The sequence below is a fragment of the Mustela lutreola genome, chromosome 1, assembly GCF_030435805.1.
Source record: "Mustela lutreola isolate mMusLut2 chromosome 1, mMusLut2.pri, whole genome shotgun sequence".
NCBI lineage: Eukaryota > Metazoa > Chordata > Mammalia > Carnivora > Mustelidae > Mustela > Mustela lutreola.
The window spans coordinates 232,489,937-232,512,370 of record NC_081290.1 but is presented as its reverse complement, the minus strand read 5'-3'; the positions used below and the strand labels follow the sequence as shown (position 1 = coordinate 232,512,370).

Here is a 22,434-nt window from a genome sequence, read left to right as displayed (position 1 = left end):
TCTGTGTCACCTGGGATGCAGGCTGCCTCACTCCCCTGGCCCCTTGCTGGCCTCTTCCTGGGATTTCTGAGGCCAGTCTCCCAGCAGGCGCTCACCTCCCCATCTCCACTGAACTCTGGGCTAATTGCATTGTAATACTCACTTTTAACTGCCATCCACCACCTCTCTCCCCCTCCACCGTGCCCCCCTTATCTTTTCCAAAAGCTTTACAGAATCTGAAGGTAGTGGGCGGTAGTTGGGGGATCCTGAGAGGTGCAGAAGATCTGAGAGCTCTCCAAGATGCCTGGACCGCAGACCCCCCACCCCACCCCACCCCTCCTCACAGCAGAAAGCCTCTGGGGAGCATTCTTGGGCTCAGAAGGGAGGGCCGACCAGCAGGATGCTCCCTTCCTGCCTTCTGGGCCCTTGGTCCTGCGACCCTCTCCCAGGAAGGCCTTCCCCGGCCACTAGAAGGAACCCTGCTGGGTGGAGCAAGATCATATATAAAGCAGAGTTCTTAGTAGTAGGGCTGCTGGCTCTGAGAAGGAAAGGGGATATTACAAGCATTCTTCTTCCATAAGATTCCGGAGACCTGCCAGTCCTATCCTGCCATCTTATAGATGGGACAGTAGAAGTCAGAGAGTGGCATGGCGCAGTCATTGAGGGAAGGAGCTGTCAAGAGATGGTGAAGAGGAGAGGGTCACCTGCCACCCATCCCCTAGAGGAACAAAATGGGAGAATAGGATGTGAGAAGGCTCTGGCTTGTTGGAGAGGCCCCAGCCTCTCCGAGGGGGAAGGGCTGGAGAGAGAGGCCAGCGTCTTGGAATCCAGGGTCCCAAGTGCCAGGAGGGCCCTCAAGACCACCAGCATCCCCAGGACCAGGGTCTCCAGCAGCTCCAACAGCAATTCTTTCCATGACCTCCGTGAAAGGAGGTCTTGCCATGTGTCTTGCTGGCTTCAGCTACTACCTGAAAAAGCCATATTCCTGGAAGCCTTGGCTTGTTGGAAAAGCCCTCCCCATCAGGGAGTAGAGTGCTGCCTTCTAGTAACACCCCACTGGTGCCCACTCAGCCCTCAGCTTATGACCTCATGTTCCCTGGGCCCACAATGGCCCTGCGGTACTGAGAAGGCAGTGATCATGTCCTCTGCGGCCTGACCTCCTCTGGACCAGCACTCCTGCCTGTCAACACTGTCTCATCTGATGAGCTCCACTTCCCCTGACTGTCCCCTGAATGGACAGGAGCCAGGAGAATGTGTCCCAGAATGTGTCCCAGGCCTGGCTCTATCGCATACCAGGTACATGGCCTGGGACACATCTTTGGAGGAAGATAAGGAAGCTGAATTCAATTTAGGCTCAGAAGTATCAGGGGACCATAGCACACCAGGCATCCCACCCGTGTTCCTAAGGTCAGGGATTCCAACATTCCATCCTGCCAAAAACAAAACCAGATGCTTAGCCCTTTTAAGGGCTTCACTTGTGTTAAACTCATTTGATCCTTGCAACAACCCTATGATATAAGTAACTATCATTATTGGCAGTTACAAACAAGAACCCTGAGGCCCAGAGAGGTTGAGTACCTTGCCCTAGGTTATACAGCTAGTAAAAGGGAAGTGGGATTTGAACCCAAGCACTGGGACTCAGAAGCCACAGCCGGACACCTGTTTCTGATCTCCCTGCTTGCGGACACAGGGTTGATACCATGTGCTCCCACAGGTCCCAGCATTCTGGGATTTGGTGAGAACCTCCCAGGCAGGTCTCAGAGCCTGCTGAGGGTCTAATGATAAACTCTAGCCCTGACCTTCTGAGAAGCTGTAGCAATTCCAAGGAGCTCTCTAGGTTTCTAGAAGAAAAACTACCACTGGGTACTTTCCTGTGCTGTCCACTACCACAACACAACACGAGAAAAGACATCGCTTCTCTCCTCTATGGGGAGTCAGTGACCCAGCCAAGGATCCCCAGCTGGCAGGGAAGCTGAGGTCAAGGGCAGATGGGGAAAGTCAGACCAGTTGACTTTGGCAGGTCCCCCAGGCCTGAGATCCTTGACTGTAGGAGAGGCAGCAGGTACAGAATGGCTCACCGGACTTTCCCCTCCTGGGGCAGCTCATGAGGGGGGTCTTCACACACCAGCCGGGACTCCCCATCCAGCAGGTAGGTGTAGACAGTCTCCTAGGACAGAAGGCACTCGTGAGATCCTACAGACAGCCCTCCTGGCTGCCCTGTCCCAGGGCTGATGCAGATTTGGGTGACAAGGTCACCGATCCTCTGGCAGTGGGCTCAGGCATCTGTTTGGTTTCACTCCCCAGGTGAGGTCTAACTTGAAGCCAGGGTGGAAGAGCTCCTGTAAGCACCCTTTCCTCCTGGAGGGGTTCTGGGCAGGCTGACCCTGACCCTGACCCATGACCCTGCTGGCTTTCCTTGTCTATCACCCCAAATCCAAAGTGCTGGGGCGAGAATCTAAAGGGCCAAAGGGGGGCGCCTGGGTGGCTCAGTGGGTTAAGCCGCTGCCTTCGGCTCAGGTCATGATCTCGGGGTCCAGGGATCGAGTCCCGCATCGGGCTCTCTGCTCAGCAGGGAGCCTGCTTCCTCCTCTCTCTCTGCCTGCCTCTCTGCCTACTTGTGATCTCTCTCTGTCAAATAAATAAATAAAATCTTAAAAAAAAAAATAAATAAAGGGCCAAAGGTGCAGACAAATCCCACCCACCCCCCACCCCGAGAGATTTCCCTGCTGTGACTCGTCTCAGCGAACCATAACAGAGTAGTCAACAGAGTGATCCATCCAGGGCTGCATGGCAGGAGGGGCTCAGAATGCCCTGGAAGCTTCCCCCACGACCTCAGACCTCAGAGACACAAACAATTCTACAAGAAACCACACACTGTGACTCAAGCCAGAAGGACTTCCTAGAAGAGGTGATCTTAAACTAACTTCTGGGAAAATTAGACACATGTGGGGAATGGGTGAGGCATAGAAGAATGGCTTCTGGGCCTGGGCCGAGTTGTAAATATGCAGTGTAAAGAGCACAGAGTATTTATAGAACTGGCAGTGGAGGTAGGGGGCACAGGAGGTGGCCTTGGGGTCAGCAGGGCCTAGAAACAGAGCTTCGGGGAGGCTGCTGTGAGCCCTGAGAGATAGGAGCAGGTGCGTCTTTTGGAATGATGGTTCCCTAGAGTGAGATCAAAGCTCTATTCGAAGCTTGTCAAGTCTTCAGCTTGTCAATGTGCCTTCCCCAAGGGCCCAGAACCGTCTTGGCCTCAGTTCCAGGCCATGTTTTGGCAGAAGCTGTTGCCCTCAGTGACCCATGGGTGAAAAGCCACATCCCTTCCAAGCAGGACTGGCTACCCGAGGGTTCCACACCCAACTCAGCACAGCCTCAGTGAGCGTCCCAAGGCCCTGCACTCTAGGTGCAGAGGGAGACACAGAGGCCAGGGCTGCCCAGCGGATGCCCTGGCCCAGCTAGGGGCCCCTGCATGCTGAGCTAAGTGTCTTGAGGGACACTGTTTTCTTGGGAGGGGAAGGGAGTTCTCTCCTCTCTGCTGATGCTATCAGGGAGGGCTTCTGGAGGAGGTAACACCGGAGCTGGGTGTTGAAGGCCACCGGCAGTAAGTGTGGCAGTAAGTGTAGAATCCAGTCGAAGCCACTGCCCTTTCGCCACTGTGAGAGTCCACAGTCTTGCCAGTCACTCTGGTCTTTGGCTGCCCTCACCCTCCCAGTCCCAAGAGTTGTTCCAGTCCTACTTCCAGAGAACCCGAGCCAGTTCATCGGTGGTGTGGGCTGGGGATGACAGGGCCCGGACGAGTGTGAGGGGCAGGCACTGGCCAGGCCTGGAGGCCCCCTGTCCTCCAGGAAAAGGGTCCGGGCAGGGAGCTCAGGGATGGAGAAATCAGTGCAAGGGAGGCCTCTTCTCATCTGTATCCTGCCTCCGTCTGCTCCTCGAGTCGTTGCAGCAGCCTGGGAGGGGCCTGAGGGATCGGGCCCAAAGAGGTTAGGAGACACCCCAGCCCCAGCATCCAGGGTCACACGGAGAGCCTGGCCCTGACAGAGAGAGAGGTGGCTACCCTGGGGGTGGGGAGGCAGGGAGGACAGATCCTCCTCGCTTCCGGATGTCCCTCTGCCTCCCACCCCCTCACTCCCAGCCCTCTGGGTTAAAATTAGCTGAGTTTATTGGAGAGAAGGAGGGAACCATCGCAGACACATCAGCACCATCTGCATTCGGGGCTGCCTGCCACAATGGGTGCTGATGAGAGGGCCAGGTGCGGTGGCTCTCCTCCGAGGGGGAGTATGGAGACCCCTCCCCCAGTGCCCCCCTTCCCCCACTCCGTGGGGAGCAGAGACGCCTTCACATCCCTCCCTTCTCTGGGAGAAGAGCAGGTCTCCAATCTCCCCGACTCCCTGGGGGCCCAGGCAGACCCTTTCCATCTCCCCACCCCCTCCATTCCCTGGGAGCAGAGCAGATGCTGTCCTCTCCCCTCCCTTCTTAGGGGGCAGACACTCTCATCTCCTCACCCTTCCCTAAGGGCAGAGTGGACCCTTCCCATCAATCCTCCCCCAACTCCCTGGGGGCAAACCAGACCCTCTAATTCTCAGGGGGCAGAGAAGATCTCCCATCTCCCCTCATCCCCTGTGGGCAGTTGAGACCTCTCATCTACCTCGCATCTACCCCTCCCTGGGGCGGATCACATTTCCCATGTCCCCACCCCTCTAGCAGGGGTGGGGGAAGTGGGTGGGGGGAGGAGGGACGCCTCCAGGAGAGGGGGTGTCCTGAGACCCTTCCTGCAGTTAAACCATAGCTCCCCAAAGCCGGGGTCCCTTAGCTCATACAGGTCTCTTGGACGAGCTAAGGTAGACATGTCCTACTCTCCCAGGAACCTAATGGCCTGGACCACAGCTGACTTCTAAGCCCCCAGGTCTGGGGATACAATTAATCCAGTGCTGGGCATCTATGCTGGCACAACAACCAAGCACCCTGCCTGTGGAGACCTAACTAGTCGCCTTCTTCTTACCCCTCCCAGGGCAGCCTCCATGGCCACAGAGGGGCCCACCCTTGCAGATGCTGACCTGCTAGCCTCCCCAGCCCCTCCTTTCCAGATGTTTCTCCATCCCAGGCCAGATGTTCCCTCAGTCCTATCCTTCTCTGGGAGGATTTATTTTGGGGCGCCAACACACCACCCACTTCCTACCAATTTCACGCTCAATAAAACTCACTCATTAGGCCTCCTCCCGGGCTCTGAACTTCTAGAAGGTTTGAGAAGCCAGAGCTGAGGAGAGAGAATGGGGATGCTTAGGTGCCAAGCCCCATTTGTCCCTGTCATGCTGTGTGACCTTGGGTGAGTCACCCCCTCTCCCCGGGCCTCTGGAGGTTCATTAATCAAGCAGATTCAGATATGGTGGACTTGCAAGGGTGGGGGTGGGGAGTGGTGGGGTGAGGGGTGTCACATTTTGGCAGAGGCTGCCCTTGGCTGGGTCTGGAGTAGGGAAGAAGAGATTCCAGGCTCTGGGGACCCAGTTGAGGTGTCTCCTCCTCCAAGAAGACTTCCATGCTCCTTTAGCAGTTTCAGACCTCCCCTCCTCATGAGGAACACAGTCCCCTCAGCAAGGCACTCTGGGCCAGACAACCAAGTGGGCCAGGTGACCATGGGCCTAAGCAGCTGTCCTCCATCTGCCCTCAATCTACAACCATCTTTGGTGTTGGGATAGGTCAGAGAGAAGTCTAAAGGTTTCTAGAGGTCATCTTGTCTAGCCTCCTATCTCTGGGCAGGATACTTCACCTCGCACAGACTCATTCAACAAAGCTGTGCCTCTCACTCTAGCAACTCCTGTACTTGGCATCAAGGACGTTCTCCTGCACGCCTACCCTCAACTTCTTTTGCTACATATTCCAAAGCCCAGCTGACTCCACTGTGTTCTCGCTATTATCCCGGGGGAATCCTTTCCATTATTCGAGACACGATCTTCCCAATTAAGCTCTAAGTTCCTGTCTGCCCCTGACATTTCAGAATTCCTATGCAAGTTCATTCTCTGGTACTTAGCTTCAGACCTTCTCTTTCAGGACACCCTCTCGGAACACTTACTCAAAACCTTCACTTCCCTACGAGAGGCCCTGGGTACAGGGCCCCTGCTTCTTCCTTCCTTCTCAAACTTATGTCAGGTACAGCAAGGAGCTGGGCAAAGGTTTGGGGGCCAGGGGGAAAATGTGGGCCAAGGCACCTACCACTTTGGGGAGCACAGCCGAGAGGGCCTCCTTGACAGCCTGCCGGAAGCCCGCTATGTGGATGACGGAGCCCAGGCTCAGCAAAGCATCCTGCAAGAGAGGAAAGGGCAGTGAGGGCTTTTTCCAGGCAGACCAGGGCAGCCCCAACGGCCCAGACCGCTAGGAGCACAAACTCCCCGCTTAAACCAGAGCCCAAGGCTCTCAGACACTTGAATCCCAGGATCTTAAAATTTCAGAATTCAACAAGTCTTAAGGTCCTAGTGCATCCAGGTCCACTCTTCTTAGTAACAGGGGGAAAGGGGCTCAGAGAAGGGTCAGGGGCTTAGCAAAGTATTCACAGTACATTAAAAGTTCAAGTCTAGATTCACCCCCAGGCCTCTTGTCCTTTAGCCAAGGAAAATTCTAGCATAGTAAGGAAAGCATAACCTTCCATATTAAAACAAAGCAAAATAAGCAAACCAAAAACCCTCCAATATGAATCCTGGAGAGTAGCAACAGTCCAAGCGATGAGCCCACAGGTGGGAGAAACACAGTTGGGCCAGCCCGTGGCAGGATAGAGGAGGAAGGAGAAGCCAGCCTTGACAGCCTCACAGCCTTCCCATCCCAGGAACAGTCCTGTCCTTGGAGAGCCGGAACAGAGACAAGAAAGGTCCATGCTTCTCACTCTATTAACTTGGCTGAGCCGCAGGGATCAAAAAGAAAGGTAATGGAACAGGGGATCCAGGGCCAAGGCAGGCTCATGACTCACACCATCCACTCACCCATGCCCTCCCCGCTAGCCCTTGAAGTTCTTTTCTGTGGATGGCCAGGTCTGTGTTCAAAAAGCAAAATGATTAACCGTAGGAGGAAGGAGACATGGCTTGGCCCCCATTCATATAAAAATGTTACGAGGTTGAGGGTCTTAGTGAACCACAAGCTCGCATGAACCCATAGTGTATATGTGGCTGGTAATAATTAAAATGCGGGAACTGCAGGCCATATTAATAAGGATCTGTTAACCCGAATAGGGAAGATGACCATTCCCCCACTTCTGCAGGTGGATTAGATCATCTCCAGTGCACTTCTTCTCAAGTAAGGACAAGATGAGACTCATTCACAGGTTACCCATGTGCACTTCTTCTCAAGTAAGGACAAGATGAGACTCATTCACAGGTTACCCATGTAAGGAGGGAACCAGAAACCAAGGCCTGCATGTGGCTGAGACTGGAGGACCTGGGGGTGCCCAGCCTACTGCAGAGCAGAGCCATGGGTCTCCGTCTTTGACTCCAATCTCTCAGGCTCTCCTGAGCAGCAGGACAGGACTCTATGGCCCCAGAGACAGGCTGGAGACTCACAGGTCTAAAGGAGGCTGGCCTCAGCCCAGTGGGATGAAGGACATTTTCTAGGCAGAGTCACACCACATAGAAAGAGGCCACCAGGAAAGAGGGAGGAGGTGAGCTGCCTGTCCCTAAGGGTGGGCAAGAATTGACTCAGGGTCCATTTTTCAGAGGCCACTGAGAGGAGTCATGTGCTGGAGTCCAGGAGAAGTCTGGGGTTCAGGCTTTAGCTACAGCATTCGGCCGTGTGTCTTCTTGGCTTCAGTCTTCCCCCTCATCCCTGTTGCCACCGAGTTCTGGATTCCCAGGAGTGGGCAGCTGCAGTGGACTTTCTCCCCGAATGCTCACTTCCCACTGCTCTCCCCGCACCCCAGCCTCCCACCAGCAGCCCAGCAGCCCCAGCAGCCCCTCCTGCTGCTCAAGGATGAAGACACATTTTGGTCACGGAAATAGATCTCTGCCCTTGGACATCAGAAGCTGCTGGTTCCGAACATTAGAATCCCCCCCACTGGATTAATTGTCCTTTAACCCTTAGGCATTCCCGATCACACGTCACACGTGCTCAGCACCCTACGCCAGGCCACAAAGCTACAGACCTTCACTTCTCCACAGAAGCCCCCAGCAGCACACCCAAGCCCATCCACCAGGCACACACAGAGGTTCACGCGGGGGCAGCCATTTCCTTCTGGCTTCGAGACACAGCAAGAGAGGGAACACAAGCAGGCAGAGTGGGAGAAAGAGAAGCAGGCCTCCCACTGAGCAGGGAGCCCGATGTAGGGCTTGATCCCAGGCCCCTGGGATCACGATCTGAGCCAAAGGCAGACGCTAAAAGACTGAGCCACCCAGGTGCCCCTCTGTGACTTTTCAGACTTAAGAGCAGGACGAAGGTGGGGACAGGAGGACAGCTGTGCAGACAACATACAGGTAGGCTACTGTGGCCTTTTGAAGTCAATTCTGCAGATTAAAAGAGGGGAGAAAGAACTCATGTCCTAAATAATCCCAAAATTAAGTCTGCCAACCCAGGGTCCTCAGGCTGCGGCTCCCAGGTTGGGGCCTCCTCAGAAGGTGGTGCTGGTTTCCGCCTGTTCCTGCCTGGAGGCGGGGCTGGGGTGGGGGGAGACAAGCAGAGCCCTGGGGCTCTTGGCCTCTGGTGCAGTCTGATGTGTGTATGCTGTGGAAGTTGGAGAAGAGCAGCCAAGGTGATGGAGTGAGCTCTGGTGCAGGGCTGGGGGGGTGGGGAGGCTTGGGACAGCTTCGTCTCCTCATTTGACAGATGAGGAGACCGAGATTCAAAGAGAAGCAATGTCCCATTTATGGTCAGGCAACTAGTCAGGCAGAGCTGGTTCGCAGCCCAGGTCTCCGCCTCTCCAGCCCGGGTTGGTTCTGCCTCCAGCTCGGTGCCTGGCCCCCAGCTCCCTCCCCAGGGCCTTAGAGAGGAGAGTCTGTCCTTTGTTCCAATTGGTGGGCTCCTCTACCTGCCCTTTACTTGGATTGGGGGCTGCCCTGGCCTGTCCTTTACTGGAATTGGTGGGTGCCTGTCTGGCCTTTCTTCAGATTGGTCAGCTTTCTGTGACTTTTCAGACTAAGGGCAGGATAAAGGTGGGGACAGAGGGACAGGAAAGGAAATTTGAGGAGAGTCTAGGCTGTGGCAGAAAGGGGCTTCACAGCCTTGGCCAGAGCTAGCTAGAAGCAGACATGGCCGATGAAGCCTGAGGCTCCCTGCCCGGCATCCTTCTGTCCATCTTCCTCCTGGCCTGGCCCTGCCCTGCCTGCCCCAGGAGTAGGAGTGTGGGGTGCAGGAACAGCCACTGGGAAGATCATTCTCATACCTGGCTCTCAGGGGCCTTCAAGCCCTGAATCTTACCCAGATCTCAAAGCAACTTCACCTCCACCGCATCAGCTCAGGAAAGGAAACGGCTCTGATCCCAAAGCCCAGGAAAATCGGTGGGAGCAGCTGAGAACGCGCATGCCTCTGTCCAACATACATGCCACACCCTCACACAAACGTGGTTGCACACAGATAGAAACACAACCCTATGTACAAGGCACACACGCAAATACTTAGACATGAGTGCACACGCGCACACACACACATGCGCGTGGGCGCAGCGGCCCAGGCTCAGAGTGGGGTGAAGGAGGTCACATTTCCTGCCCTCTCAGTTTTTTTGGAACAAACCTCAGTATAAATATCGACATAACCACCAGGCAATTTCCCAGACCCCAGGGGAGAATGTGTGGTGTGTAGAAAAGAGCAGCAAGAGGCGCCTGGGTGGCTCAGTGGGTTAAAGCCTCTGCCTTCAGCTCAGGTCACAATCTCAGGGTCCTGGGATCGAGCCCCTCATCTGGCTCTCTGCTCAGCGAGGAGCCTGCTTCCCCCACCTCTCTGCCTGCCTCTCAGCCTACTTGTGATCTCTGTCTAATAAATAAATAAAATCTTAAAAATATATATTAAAAAATAGAAATTAAATTAAAAGAAGAAAGAAAAGAGCGGCAATTTCCAGGACTGTCCCAGACTGATGACAGAAACTGTGACCTTAGCAGGCCCCTTTCCTCTTTTGGGTCTCAGTTTGCTCATTAGTAAAAATGGGTCCTTCCAGCTCTGCAACAGATAGTTGTAGAGTTTTGTGGTTGAATTCAGTGAGAATGGCTAGCTGGCTGGTGACTTCCTGCTTTCTCTGGCTCCTTACCCACAGCTCTGTAGTTGGAGAGAGGGCCAGGCAGCACTGAAGACACTGCCTCTCCCTGCCCCTCAACACTGGGCTTTCACTCCAGGTACGAAGAAAGGGGAGTCTGTTAGGAGTCAGGGCTCCTCGGGGGCCAGTTCTGTAGCTAGATCAGCATTTCTGCACTTGTTGAGGTAGGAGGGGAGGGCCTTAGAACTAAGACCTTGGCCTGAGTTCTTCTGCTGTTTCCTGTGCAGGGACTAATGCAGGGACCATCTTGAAGGTCAGGGTCACTGTCACAAGCTGCACTCCTATCTTATCTTCATGAGTCTCTGTGTCTTTTCCCACCTCTTTAAACCCTCCTATTGCTCTCCCCACTGCCTGGGACCTCGAGCCCAGCCCTCCCTTTCCGGAAGGAAGCCTCATCATGCCTCTTGGTGGCCTAGAAGAAAGTAGTAACATCAAATCCAATGGTCAAGTTCCTCCCAAGACTCGAGCTGTATTACAGGGACTGGCCATACAGACTGAGTTATCCAGCTCTACTTGTGCTAGGTCTCCTGTGTGGCCCGGGGGTCTCTCTGTGGACCTTGGTATCCCCTTCTCTGAAGCATGGGCCTCCTTCAAGATCTTCAGGGTATTGGAGCCCTTCTCTGCCTCTTCCCTTCCCTCCGGGCTGTGTGTCTCTCTTAGACCCTGTCTCTTCCAACCTCTCTAAGTGGATCTCTCTTCTCTCCATGCCTCCCATCTCTGTCACAGGCTGCTCTCCTGTCACGTCTCCACGAGTTTCAAAGTCATTTCCCACCCCAAATCCTCTCTCCTCTCACTGGCTTCTCTCCCATTTCTCTCCTGCACTCTCTAGCCCCCACCCACTCCTATCTCTCCTGTCCACTCCTCCCCCAAACCTCCAGGCAGTCCCCTTGAGAACTTGGGGAGAAGGCACCTGACCCAAGATGGATACCCACAGAATGGGGGAAACCCAGGAGGACAGCCATGTTGGGAGAAATTGGGGGGGCCAGGGCAGATGCCATCCACACTCTTTTGCTTCCTGTCCCCTGTTTTGGTAATCAATATATAGTCTCTTCCTGAAGAATGGAGGCCCTTCTAGGGCAAAGGAGGACTTATCCATTTCTGTGCCCAGAACTAACAGGCTGAGCTGCTGTGTCAGGGTGACTAACAGAACTCCCCTAAAAGAAGCCTCCTGAGGGCTCAGAGCATGGAAGCCCCCCTTTTAGTGGGGCCTCAGACCCTGGCCTGAACTCCCATACTCCAACCTTCCTCTGTGACTTCGCACAGCCCTCACAGCATGGCCCAGCCCTGTAGAGAGTCAAGTGTCAACAAAGAAGAACAAGAGGCAGGCCCTCCTCCCTCCCCTGCTCCCACCCATGCCTGTCACCTGCTCAAGGAGAGGGCTCTAAAAGACATTCATGCCTTAGATACTCCGAGAAGAGCTACCTGTGAGCTCTAGATCTTGCACTCCCAGACCTCCCCCTCAACAAGGCTGAGCTGGACCAGCAGCAAGAGAATAGAGGTGTGGTGATCCCTGGGAGACTTGATCTGAAGGAACAGGCAGGATGGAGACCCAAGCCGCAGGTGCAGTAACGCAAACGTCAGAGCCTGGCTTGAGTGGGCTGTCCGGCTTGGGGGAAGTGTTCTCAAACACCTACCGTGCTCAGGGGTGGGGGGGGGGGCGTGGCGGGGCACCTGGGGCTCTCAACCATCTGTGCCCACCAGCGTCCCCTGGAGGGTTGGCTACCATACAGTTTGCTAGCCTCACCCCCAAGTTTCTGGTACAGTACATCCGGGATGAGGCCAAGAATTGCCATTTCCAACAGGTTCAGAGCTGCTGCTCCTGTTGCTGGCCCAGGTCCCACACTCTGAGACCCAGGGGCAAACACCGCCTCCAATCCTCCTGCGAACTTGGGACCATTGTTTTGTTTTGCGTTACTGCTGAATAGTCGACATACACTATTACATTAGTTTCAGGTTACAACACTGCGATTCGGCAATTATATACCTTACAAAATGCTCATCTCGGTAAGTGTAGTTACCATCTGTCACCTTACTACCTTGGGACAATATTATGGGAGGTGCCTGCTTTGATCCTCCCGTTTGATAGGTGGGGAGAGGAAGGGGCGGGGCCTTGCTCAGGTGAGACCCGCCCAGTCCTCCCAGGGCAGCCTGAGGGGCCCCCGCCGCTTCCTCCTACTGAGAGGGACTCCTCGCGGAGGGTCCTGAAAGAGGGGAGAAGCGGGGCTGCTGGAAGGAGAGAGTGAAGTGGGACAGAGGGGTGACATGGACAAGGGCCCCTGGAGCTCAGGAGCCCAGTCCTCAAGGAAAGTCCTGCCCTTTGCGGTCCTCCTCCGCCCTGCGCCCCTCTGGTCTCCGTCCTCTCTCCTCCTGCTGTTATTTCCCCTCCCCCTCCCCCCACCTCTCCTCCTCCCTCCTCCCGCCTTTCGCAGACTCCGGCTTCAGTTGTTACTCCAACAGGGCCGCGTCTCCAGCCTCTGAGCCACACTGGAGACACGTGCACTGTAGAATACACCTGAGCCCAGTCCTGGCGCCCGCCCCCCGCCGCCCCGTGGGTGCCCCACTTCCCGGATGGGCTTGGCCCCGCATTGTGGGCTCTTCCCCTCCAGTATGGCTAACCAGATCCTCCCGGGCCCCTCACCCTTTCTAAGTCAGACTCAGCTTCTACTCCAGATCCTGCCTCCTCCAACATGCCCTCCAAATGTTCCAGGCCCTCCTGGATCCCTCAGGGGCTATGTTTGGGGATGGATGAAGGATGGGAGGGACAGATTTGGTGAGAGAAGGTAGGCTTGTGTGAACAGTTAGCTTTCTGGGCTCCTGACTCCCTGGAACGTCTCAATCCCTAGCACAGGGTCTGGGATCAGGAACAGAGAGGATAAAGGGACAGCCAGCGCTGGCAGAGGGAGGGAGGCAAGAGCTGAATGTGTGGAGGGCAAGACTGCCCTGGGAGGTGGACATCAGACCAAGGGGGCCAGGACAGGCTCCTGGCTTCCCCACCTTCAACTGCCTTATTCACAGGACAGGGTAAGTAGAGACCTCCATCCTCATGACCCACATTCTCCTGGATGCCACAGCCTTCTTCCAGAGCCCTTCACCAGCGCCCCCCTCATCATAGCTGTCCCAGTCATTCTGATCTCCTGGTGCCTCTCCATCCTCGACTCAGGGCACAGCGAGGTTGTCACAAGGAAGCAGATATAACTCGCTGAGAGTCAGGCATGCCATAAGACAGAAGGCTGGGAAGGAGGAAAGGGTGAGCTCCCTATCCCCAAGGATGTGATAAGAAGAATGGGGGCAATGAGGTAAGGCCTTGGTGAACTTGGCCTCCAGCTCTGGGTTCCTTGACCTAAATGTCTTCAAACCTTCCTCAGCCTTGCCCCTCACATGGTCTTCATAATGGGTTCAGAGCTGGACAAAGCCCATCCAAGAGTCTCTGAAAGGCAGACGTAGTGGCCTGAGCAGAAGAGCATGGAGAGGTGTGACCCGTTGGGCTAATGTCAAGAAAAGTCTCTCTCAGGAAATAATGACCAAAGGAATGGCTGGATACACGAACGAACAAACCGATGAACAAATGAATGAGTGACCAAATTCCCTTCTCTGGGTCTCCCTCCATGAACTTTCCCAGGCAGATCTGACCCTGACATTCACTGTCCTGTGCTCCCCCCAACCAGGGCATGGCATGCCAGATACATTGCCACTAGTTCCCATCTGGTTCTCCCATCAGACTCGGAGTTTTTAGAGGCCAGATGTTGTGTCCTGTTCCTCCCCAGTCCCCAGCTTCATCCAGCCCATCACAGGTGTCAGCAGGTATTTGCTGAGCTATAAAATAATCAGTTGGACTTCTTAGTGCCCAGAGCCTTTGGGCTGTGAGGGGTATATTCCATCACCAAGGAGATGGTTGGACCCCATAACCTCTGGAGGCTCCCAAGCCACAAAGACAGCTGAGAGCTCTCAACATTTCCCAGGTCTCTCACAGTGACTGTCTTAGAGAAGGAGCCTGAGGAATGAGGGTGCCTTCTGCTGAGAGCTTTTGGAAGACTTTCCAAGGCAACTTCATGGGCCAGAGGGTCCTTCAATGCTTTAGGATCATCTCCCAGAACAGAAGGGCCGGGGACAACATCTCAGGATGGAGGGGCTCTTCCCTGAGAGGAGCACTATCACTATCAGCTTCTTTTTTTTTTTTTTTAAAGATTTTATTTATTTATTTGACAGAGAGAAATTACAAGTACACTGAGAGGCAGGCAGAGAGAGAGAGAAGGAAGCAGGCTCCCTGCTGAGCAGAGAGCCTGATGCGGGACTCGATCCCAGTACCCTGAGATCATGACCTGAGCCGAAGGCAGCGGCTTAACCCACTGAGCCACCCAGGCGCCCCTCACTATCAGCTTCTTTCATGACTGACATCACCTCTTCCAGGCAGCCTTCCTGGATGGGTCATCTGTCTTCCTCCCAAACCTCCTGAGAATTCCTGCAGCACCAGTGTCTAGAGGGCTGTAGGTTTCAAGAAGCCTAATCCCCAGCTTGATGGGGGTAGCTTAAGGCCAGGAGAGGTAGGAAAGGACTTGCCCAGGGCCTCACCTGGAATCAGGAGGCCCATGGTCCAGCTCAGGGCCCTTCAAGACACACTAGGCTCCCTCCCTTCTGAGCACTGTTTATTTTTGGAGTTCCTCCCATTCCCTGTTTTGGCCAGGAGGGGCTGAGCCCCTCAGGTGTGGGGTGGGGCTGGGTGTCTTCCTCTAGGCCAGGGGCAAGTCTTCTCGTCTCTCTTTCTGTGCCAGACACCATGCCCAGAGTGGGAGGTGAATACTGGATGGTACCAGCCTGGCCTAGGGTTAGTGTGGGCCTCCAGAGGGCAGGGATGAAGGGTTGAGCTGGGGGGTGCTGATGGGGGTGGAGGGAGGGTGAGCCCGGTAGAGCACCCCACCACCACCCCGGCCCGGGACAAGTCAGAGAGCACAGAGCAGCTGCCACAGTCATTGAGGCCTGCCTTGGGGCTCTCCCTGACTCTGTCCTAAGCTCTTTCCCTGCCTTTCAGCCTCCCCAGGCTCTCTGTGTTTGTCCCTCTTACTGTCTGTCTGTTCTCTGGTATGTGTTTCTCCCACAGTCTCACTGCTGGTCCCATGACTGTATTTGGCTCAGTCTTCAGGGCCTGGCTCTTCCCAGCTGTTCCCCAGATCCCAAGGCCCGGGGGGGTAGGAAGAAGGGGGGCAGATGAGGGTATGAGAAAGAGACGGGGACAGAGACAAGTTCAGAGGCAACGGGATAGACACAAGACAAGGAGGGGACCCTAGGGACAGGGAGGCTGGGCTGGCCAGCGTTATAAAGCCTCCCCAGCCACTGAGGGGGAGACCCTGAAGACAAAGTCAGAGATGGAGGGAAAACTAGGGTCAGCCCTTTCCTTCTGCACTGGCTCCTGGCCGCCCCCCTTCCTTCTCCCTGCCCCTGTAGGAATGTGTGAGCACTTTCACTGTTCCCAAAAATAGTCCTCCTTTATTGGGGGTTGGAGTGAGGAATCTTCTGGGCTGGGTTCATCTCAGGCATGCCCCTGCCTCTGGGCTCCCATCTACTCTGTGGGGTCTCTCTGAGCTACCCCAACCTTTACCTGCAGTGCTTTGTTAAAACTGTAATCCTTGGGCACCTGGCTGGCTCAGTGGGTTAAGCCGCTGCCTTCCGCTCAGGTCATGATCTCAGGGTCCTGGGATCGAGTCCCGCATTGGGCTCTCTGCTTGGCAGGGAGCCTGCTTCCTCCTCTCTCTCTCTGCCTACTTGTGATCTCTGTCTGTCAAATAAATAAAAAAGTCTTAAAACAAAACAAAACTGTAATCCTTCTTTGAATAAGACTGCCATGGCTTCTGGGCACAGTAGGCTCTGAGCTCCCAGGCCTGTTGGGAGCTCTCTGTCAAGGGCTCAGCATCTCACAACAGGGCTACTGCCTATTCCTACTAGCTCTCATGTTCTAGCTTCTACCCAACTCTCCCAGCCTCACTGCCCCCACCCTTACCTTCCTCTACCTCCAGGCCTCTCCTCCCCCTCTTGTCCTTCTAGGTCCTGCCTGGTCTGCTCAGCTCCTCTGCCTGGCTCTGTCCTCTAGCACTCACTACTCTCATCCCCACAGCCCTGCCCTGCTCCCCTCAGCAGCTCAACAAGGGCTGGGCCCCAGCAGATCCAGGCTCTGAGGTAGAGGGCTTCTCCAGGGAAGGGGCGGTGGGTGAGAAACACGGCAGGCTCTGGGACCCTGTGCCGTGCCCTGAAGCCTGGACCCTACTGGTCCCCTCTATCTCCTGTATCCCGCTTTTGTTTCTCTTCTGCACCTTAAGCTTGGGATGTCTCTCTCTCGATTTCAGTCTCCATGGGGAGGCCAGTCTAGTCTCATCTTCTCTCTGCCTCCATTTCTTGGATGGGGGAACCTGAGCCCCAGAGAGGGAAAGTGATGGGGGCCTACAAGCTTATGGAAAGCTGGCCACAAGCCACAGGTCTCAGTCACTGCAAAATCTTGCAAGGCCCCTGTCAGTGGGGCTTCAGAGGGAGCAGCCAGCCCTTTACACAACCCAACACCCCACCCGCCCTGCCCGGGGCGGGCAGTCTGGCAACCAAAGTTATTTGCCTTTGGAGGGCCCAGGAAGCCAGAGAACAAACATCCGGAGTCTCTGGAACTTCTACCCTCTCTCACATCCCAAGAATCCGGGAGCCACCAAGCGGGTACACCAGTGTGCGTGTGCACACACACACACACACACACACTCACACACACACATACATACACAGTCCAGGGCCGGGTAACATGTGAGCCCCGAAGATCTCTTGGGACTGTGAATCTGAGCAAGTCCCTTGGAGCCCCAAAACCTGGGTAAGGAGATGATGAGTCTCACCCCCAGCTTTATATTAATTTTGTCTTGGAAATGAAAATCTCTTTTGTGTGACTTCTCTGATTGCAAAATTCTGGACGCACTCATCAGAACTGATACACTCATCAACATGGATCTTTTCGCTCACTTTATGGGCAGCTCCCACTTCGCTGGTGCCCTAAGCACGAGTGTGGCTTGCCCGTGAGCCGTCTGGAACGCGTGTCTCTGCAGGCTGCCAAGCGGACTACGGCAGACTACACCTGTGGGCCGCTAGAAGAATGTCTGGGTGAAAACCCACGGATCCATGATTCTGTGAGAGAGTGTGTGCGAGTGTGAATGTGTGAGTGTCCCTATGTCCACATCTGCACCTGAGTGATCTGCATGTGTAGGGGACCTGTACACCCACCTGTGTGTGCCCTGAGTGTGAGCTGCTTTTGTCTCTGAATGAGTGTATGGCTGAGAGCCTTGGTGTCTTACATGTGGGGAGTCTGATTCTCAGCCTCCGGTGCACCCTGCACCCCTCTTCAACCACCCGTGCCAGACCAGGGCTACATCCCTACCTTGCCACGTGTCCCCTATGTGGCAGTGGACAAATCTTTTAACCTTTCTGGGCTCTGTTTCACCATCTGTAAAACAGTGCCTTCTCCTGGAGCTGCTGGGAGGACTACCCTTGCACCATAAATGTCCTGCCCCAGAGGGCTCCCAGCTGGGGGCAGGGCCACTTCTGTGTGAGTTAGGAGAGGGGTGACTCCAGCTCTCTGGTCACTGCTGCCCTGAGGGACATAGACTGGTGGGGGAAGGCAGGCTGGATGTTGGCAGTGCCCTACTTCTGAGGGAGCCCCTGTGCTGGGTCTCAGGTGAGGTTAGAGGCTGTGGCCCAGCCAGTGAGCCCAAAAGAGCAGCCCCACTCCAGGTGTGCAGCATGGGACTAAAGGCTGTCTGACTCTAGACTGGGGTGGCCAGGTTCCAGATGAGGCTCTGAGGACACCCACCCCCTCCCCTTCCCCTGGGGCCCTGTTCCCTTGATCCACCCTCCTTCTCCAAAGCCCAAAAGAAGACCTTACAGAAGCCATGGGCAGGGTGGGCTCACTATGCTGGCATTTGGAAACGAGCTAGGCTGACCAGATGCTCAGAGACACGCCCCCCGCCCCCAGCCCAACTCCCATTATCAGAGAGGGAAACCGAGACATGGAGAGGGCCAGGGACCCTCCAAAACCTCTGTAGAGGCATTTTGTACTTTTTGTAGAGCTTTGTACTCTGTTGGCTGCTGAATGGAGTCCAAGGGAGTAGGCAGGGGTCCTGAGAGACAGGTACAGCTGCACCAGTGCCCTCAGCTGTGGGTGTGGACCTCCCAACCCAGCCCCACCCTCCCCACCTTGGCCAGATCTCCTACTGGTGTGATTAACCAGATTATAGGGTTTTTTCTTGAGCAAATTGCATTGGCCTAATTGAACGAGGCTGCGGGAGCCTGGGTGGGAGGCTGACAGGGGTGAGGATGGCGGGAGCTGGGGAGAGGGTGGGTTGGGAGCAAGTCGTGGGGGCAGACCAAGCAGGGGACAGAAGGAACAAGAGAGGGGGAGAGGAAGGCTGTGGGCACAGGAGGACAGGACATCACTCATTCAGCACACCCTTTCTGCACACCTGCAATGCTCCCGTCACACTAGCCACCTAGGCACTGGGAGGAGTGCTGCTCCCCTAGAGACTGCCAAGCCACTGCTCAGTGCCAGGTACCGCGTTCTTTTAAAAGCACTCTTTCGTGTCATCCCCCAACATCTACATTTTATTCTTAAGGGGATTGAGGCTCAAGACATGGAATGACCTTCTAGATGTCAGAACCAGACAGCACTGTCAGACACCACAGCCCTTGCTCTTAGCTGGTCCAGGCTCATTCTGCCAAGGTGTTACCATCCTGGGGGGTTCAAAGAGAGGAGGAGGCCTCACACCAACTCACACTTGGCCTGGACCCCACTTCCGTCCATGTCGGGCACTCCTCCTTATCTCTGCTCTGGTGGCCAGCAGCAGAGGCTGGGGCAGATCCCACATGGATCGCACGCCCCCACACAGCCTATGGCACACCCACGGCCCCTCTCACTCCCAGTGTCCAGGTCTGTGTCACACTCATCACCCCTGGATGACACAGAGACAGGATCGCTGTCACTTTCGCATGGCATGACTCACATACTCAGTGACTCACAGCCATTTCGTGGTTTCCACAGTGTCATACATCACTGAGTGTCACGGGGCCACACACAGTGGTACTATCCCTGTGCCCTCACTCAGGGTGGCTCATCCCCAGTGCTCCACAATGTCACCCTCCTGTAGTGTCATGTGCACACTTCCAAGCTGGCTGTGAGTTGCACCATCACATTTCAGGATCACCCAGGACCTTCTGACATTGAAAAAAAATTCCATCTTTGGTGAAATGACATCGTGTCTGAGATTTGCTTTAAAATACAAAGCAACTGGGGCACCTGGGTGGCTCAGTGGGTTAAGCCTCTGCCTTCAGCTCAGGTCATGATCCCAGGGTCCTGGGATCGAGCCCCACATCGGGCTCTCTGCGCTGCAGGGAGCCTGCTTCCTCCTCTCTCTCTGCCTGCCTCTCTGCCTACTTGTGATCTCTGTCAGATAAATAAAGAAAAAATCTTTAAAAAAAAAAATACAAAGCAACTGAGAATAGATATCTGCAAATCATACATCTGATTAGGGGTTAGTATCCAGAATATATAAAGAAGTCCTACAACTCAACCACAAAATAAACAAACTGATTTAAAAATGGGCAAAGAACTCAAATAGGCATTTCTTTAAAGAAGATATACAAATTGGTCAACAAGCCCATGGAAAAATGCTCAACATCACGCATCATTAGGGAAATGCAAATCAAAGCACAATGAGATATCACCTTTCCCCAGTCTTCCATCCATTAGGATGGCCATGGAGGAAGGAAGGAAGGAGGAAGGAAGAAAGGAAGGAAGGAAGGAAGGAAAAGAGGGAGGGGGAAGAGGGAGGAAGGGAGAGAAAAGGAGAAAGAAGGACATGGTGGGGAAAGGGAAGGGAAGGGGAGAGGGAGAGAGGAAAGAAGTGTTGGCAAGGAGGTGGAGAAACCGGAACTCTGGTACGCTGTTGGTGGCCATGTAAAATGGCACAGCTGCTGTGGCAAACAGTATGGTGGGTCTTCAAAAATTAAAAATAGGGCGCCTGGGTGGCTCAATTGGTTAAATGTCTGACTCTTGGTTTCGGCTCAGATCATGATCTCAGGGTCATGAGATCGAGCCCCATACCGGCTCTATACTCAGTATGGGGTCTGCTTGGGATTCTCCCTCTTCTTCTGCCCCTCCCACTCATGTTCTCTTTCTCTCTCCCAAAATAAATAAATAAATATTTTTTTAAAATAAAATTACCTATGATCCAATAATTCCACTTCCGGGTATATATCTAAAAGAATCAAAAGCAGAATCTTGAAGAGATGCTTGTACCCCTACATTTACAGCAGAATTATTCACAATAGCCAAAAGGTGGAAGGAGCCCAATGTCCATCGATGGATGAATGGATAAACAACATGCGGTCTATAGAAACAATAGGATAGTACTGAGCCTCCAAAAGGAAGGAAATTCTGACACAGCTGCAGCACGGCCGGACCTGGAGGACATGCTGCTGAGTGAAATAAGGCAATCACAAAAAGACAAAAACTGTATGGTTCCAGATATCTGAGGTACCTAGTAGCCAAATTCCTAGACAGAAAGTGGAACAGTGGTTGCCAGGGGCTCGGGGCACAGGGAGCTGTTTGAAGGATATAAGTCTCAGTTTAGCAAAATAAAAAAGTTGTGGAGAATGTGAACGTATTTAACGTTACTGAACTATACACTTCAAAATGGTTAAGAAGGGAAATTTTAGGTTATGTATATTTTACCGCAACTAAAAACTAAAAAATAAAATACTTCAGGAAAGAAAAATGAAAATAAAGAGGGGGGGGGGTTGGGTAGGGTAGAGAGGGATAGATGAACTAAATGTGCCCAAATCTTGGTAACTATTAGATTTGGGTGATGGGTATATGGCAAGTTTTTACTCTCTCTACTGTTGTATGTATTTCAAATATTCTATAATTTAAAAATTTTACTCTCCTTTGACCTCACACCTCCTCCAGTGACCACGCCCCTTCTCCACATCCCTTGGGGCCAAAGGTCTCCAAAGTGTTGACTGTGCTCTGTCTTCACTCCCCACTGAGCACCCACCCAGGCCAGCTGGCTTCAGGCCCCACCCGGTCACTCATGTGGTTCCTGTTGGGCTAATGCTGGGCCCAGTCCAGCAGGGTCTCCCCTGTCCACCTTCCCTGACACGCAGCCACCTCCCTCCCTCTCAGCCCTCTCCTCTCCTGTGGCTCCACCCTTCAGTATCCCCTATCTCCCCTGTCACTCCTCCCCTATCTCTGGGCTGCTCCTCCTCACCTCCCAGGCCTCTAGATGATGGAGTCTGGGGACCTGCGGCTGGGGCTTGGTCCTCAGCCCTCACCCCTACTTTCACCGTGCTCTTGCCCTAGGTCATCCCAGCCATACTCGCCACTTCCCAAAGATATCCCCAGTTTGAGCTCTGCTACTGAAGGTGAAGGGACACCTTCACCTGGATGTCTGACATCTGTCCAAAAACAGATCTCTCCAATTCTGCCTCCTTGCCCTCTCTCAACCCCCTAACCTTGCCCCCCCCCCCCCAGTCCTCACCCATCTCAGTAACGTCTCCACCATCCATCACTTGGCCCTCAAGCCAGAAACCTGGAAGCCATCCTCTGCTTCTCCCTCTGGCTCATCGTCTCATTCATTAGCATGTTCTGTCATTTCAACCTCCCACATATCTCCAAAGTTCATCCATTTCTCTCAACTCTTCTGCTGTCCCCTGAGCCCCGGCACCACCATCTCCTGCCAGGGTGGCTGCCGTGGCCTCCAACTTGTCTGCCCACCTCTTCTGTGCCCTTCCAACTCGCCCACCCCCTGAACAACTCAGCAGCCAGAGCAATCTCCAAATCATGCATCAGACCATGTCACTTTCCTGCCTGGACCCACTGGGGGGTCTTCCTGGGACAGCATCATACACAGTGTCGTGTGATTATACTTCACATAATCATCAGCCATGACACACAGCATCACACGTCCAGCATTGGGCTCAGAGTGTCCTGCAGCCTCACGCACAGGGTTTCACACTTGGCATCACTCCATGTCACACCCTTGGCAACGCGCTCAGCGTTGCTGGATCCCATACGCTTGGGGCACACACTTGGTTTCACAACTCAGTGTCAGACGGCTGAGCCCCAAGGACCACACCTGTTATCACACCATATCACCCATCTGTGTTTACATATTCGCTCCTCATGGTGACACACCCTCAGTGTCGCATACTTGGTATCATTCAGCATC

At 54.3% G+C, this 22,434-nt stretch overlaps 1 protein-coding gene across 3 annotated transcripts in view; it reads right to left on the bottom strand.

The window, feature by feature from the left end:
• PDE2A (phosphodiesterase 2A) overlaps window positions 1–22,434 on the bottom strand; it is a 92,347-nt gene that overhangs the window by 25,705 nt on the left and 44,208 nt on the right. For all 3 annotated transcript variants that reach the window (XM_059133498.1, XM_059133515.1, XM_059133506.1), the window contains 2 exons: window positions 6,187–6,276; window positions 2,058–2,146 (listed from right to left, as the gene is read on the bottom strand). In XM_059133498.1, coding sequence (XP_058989481.1) covers window positions 2,058–2,146; window positions 6,187–6,276 — 179 coding nt within the window. The remainder of the gene's footprint in view (window positions 1–2,057; window positions 2,147–6,186; window positions 6,277–22,434) is intronic.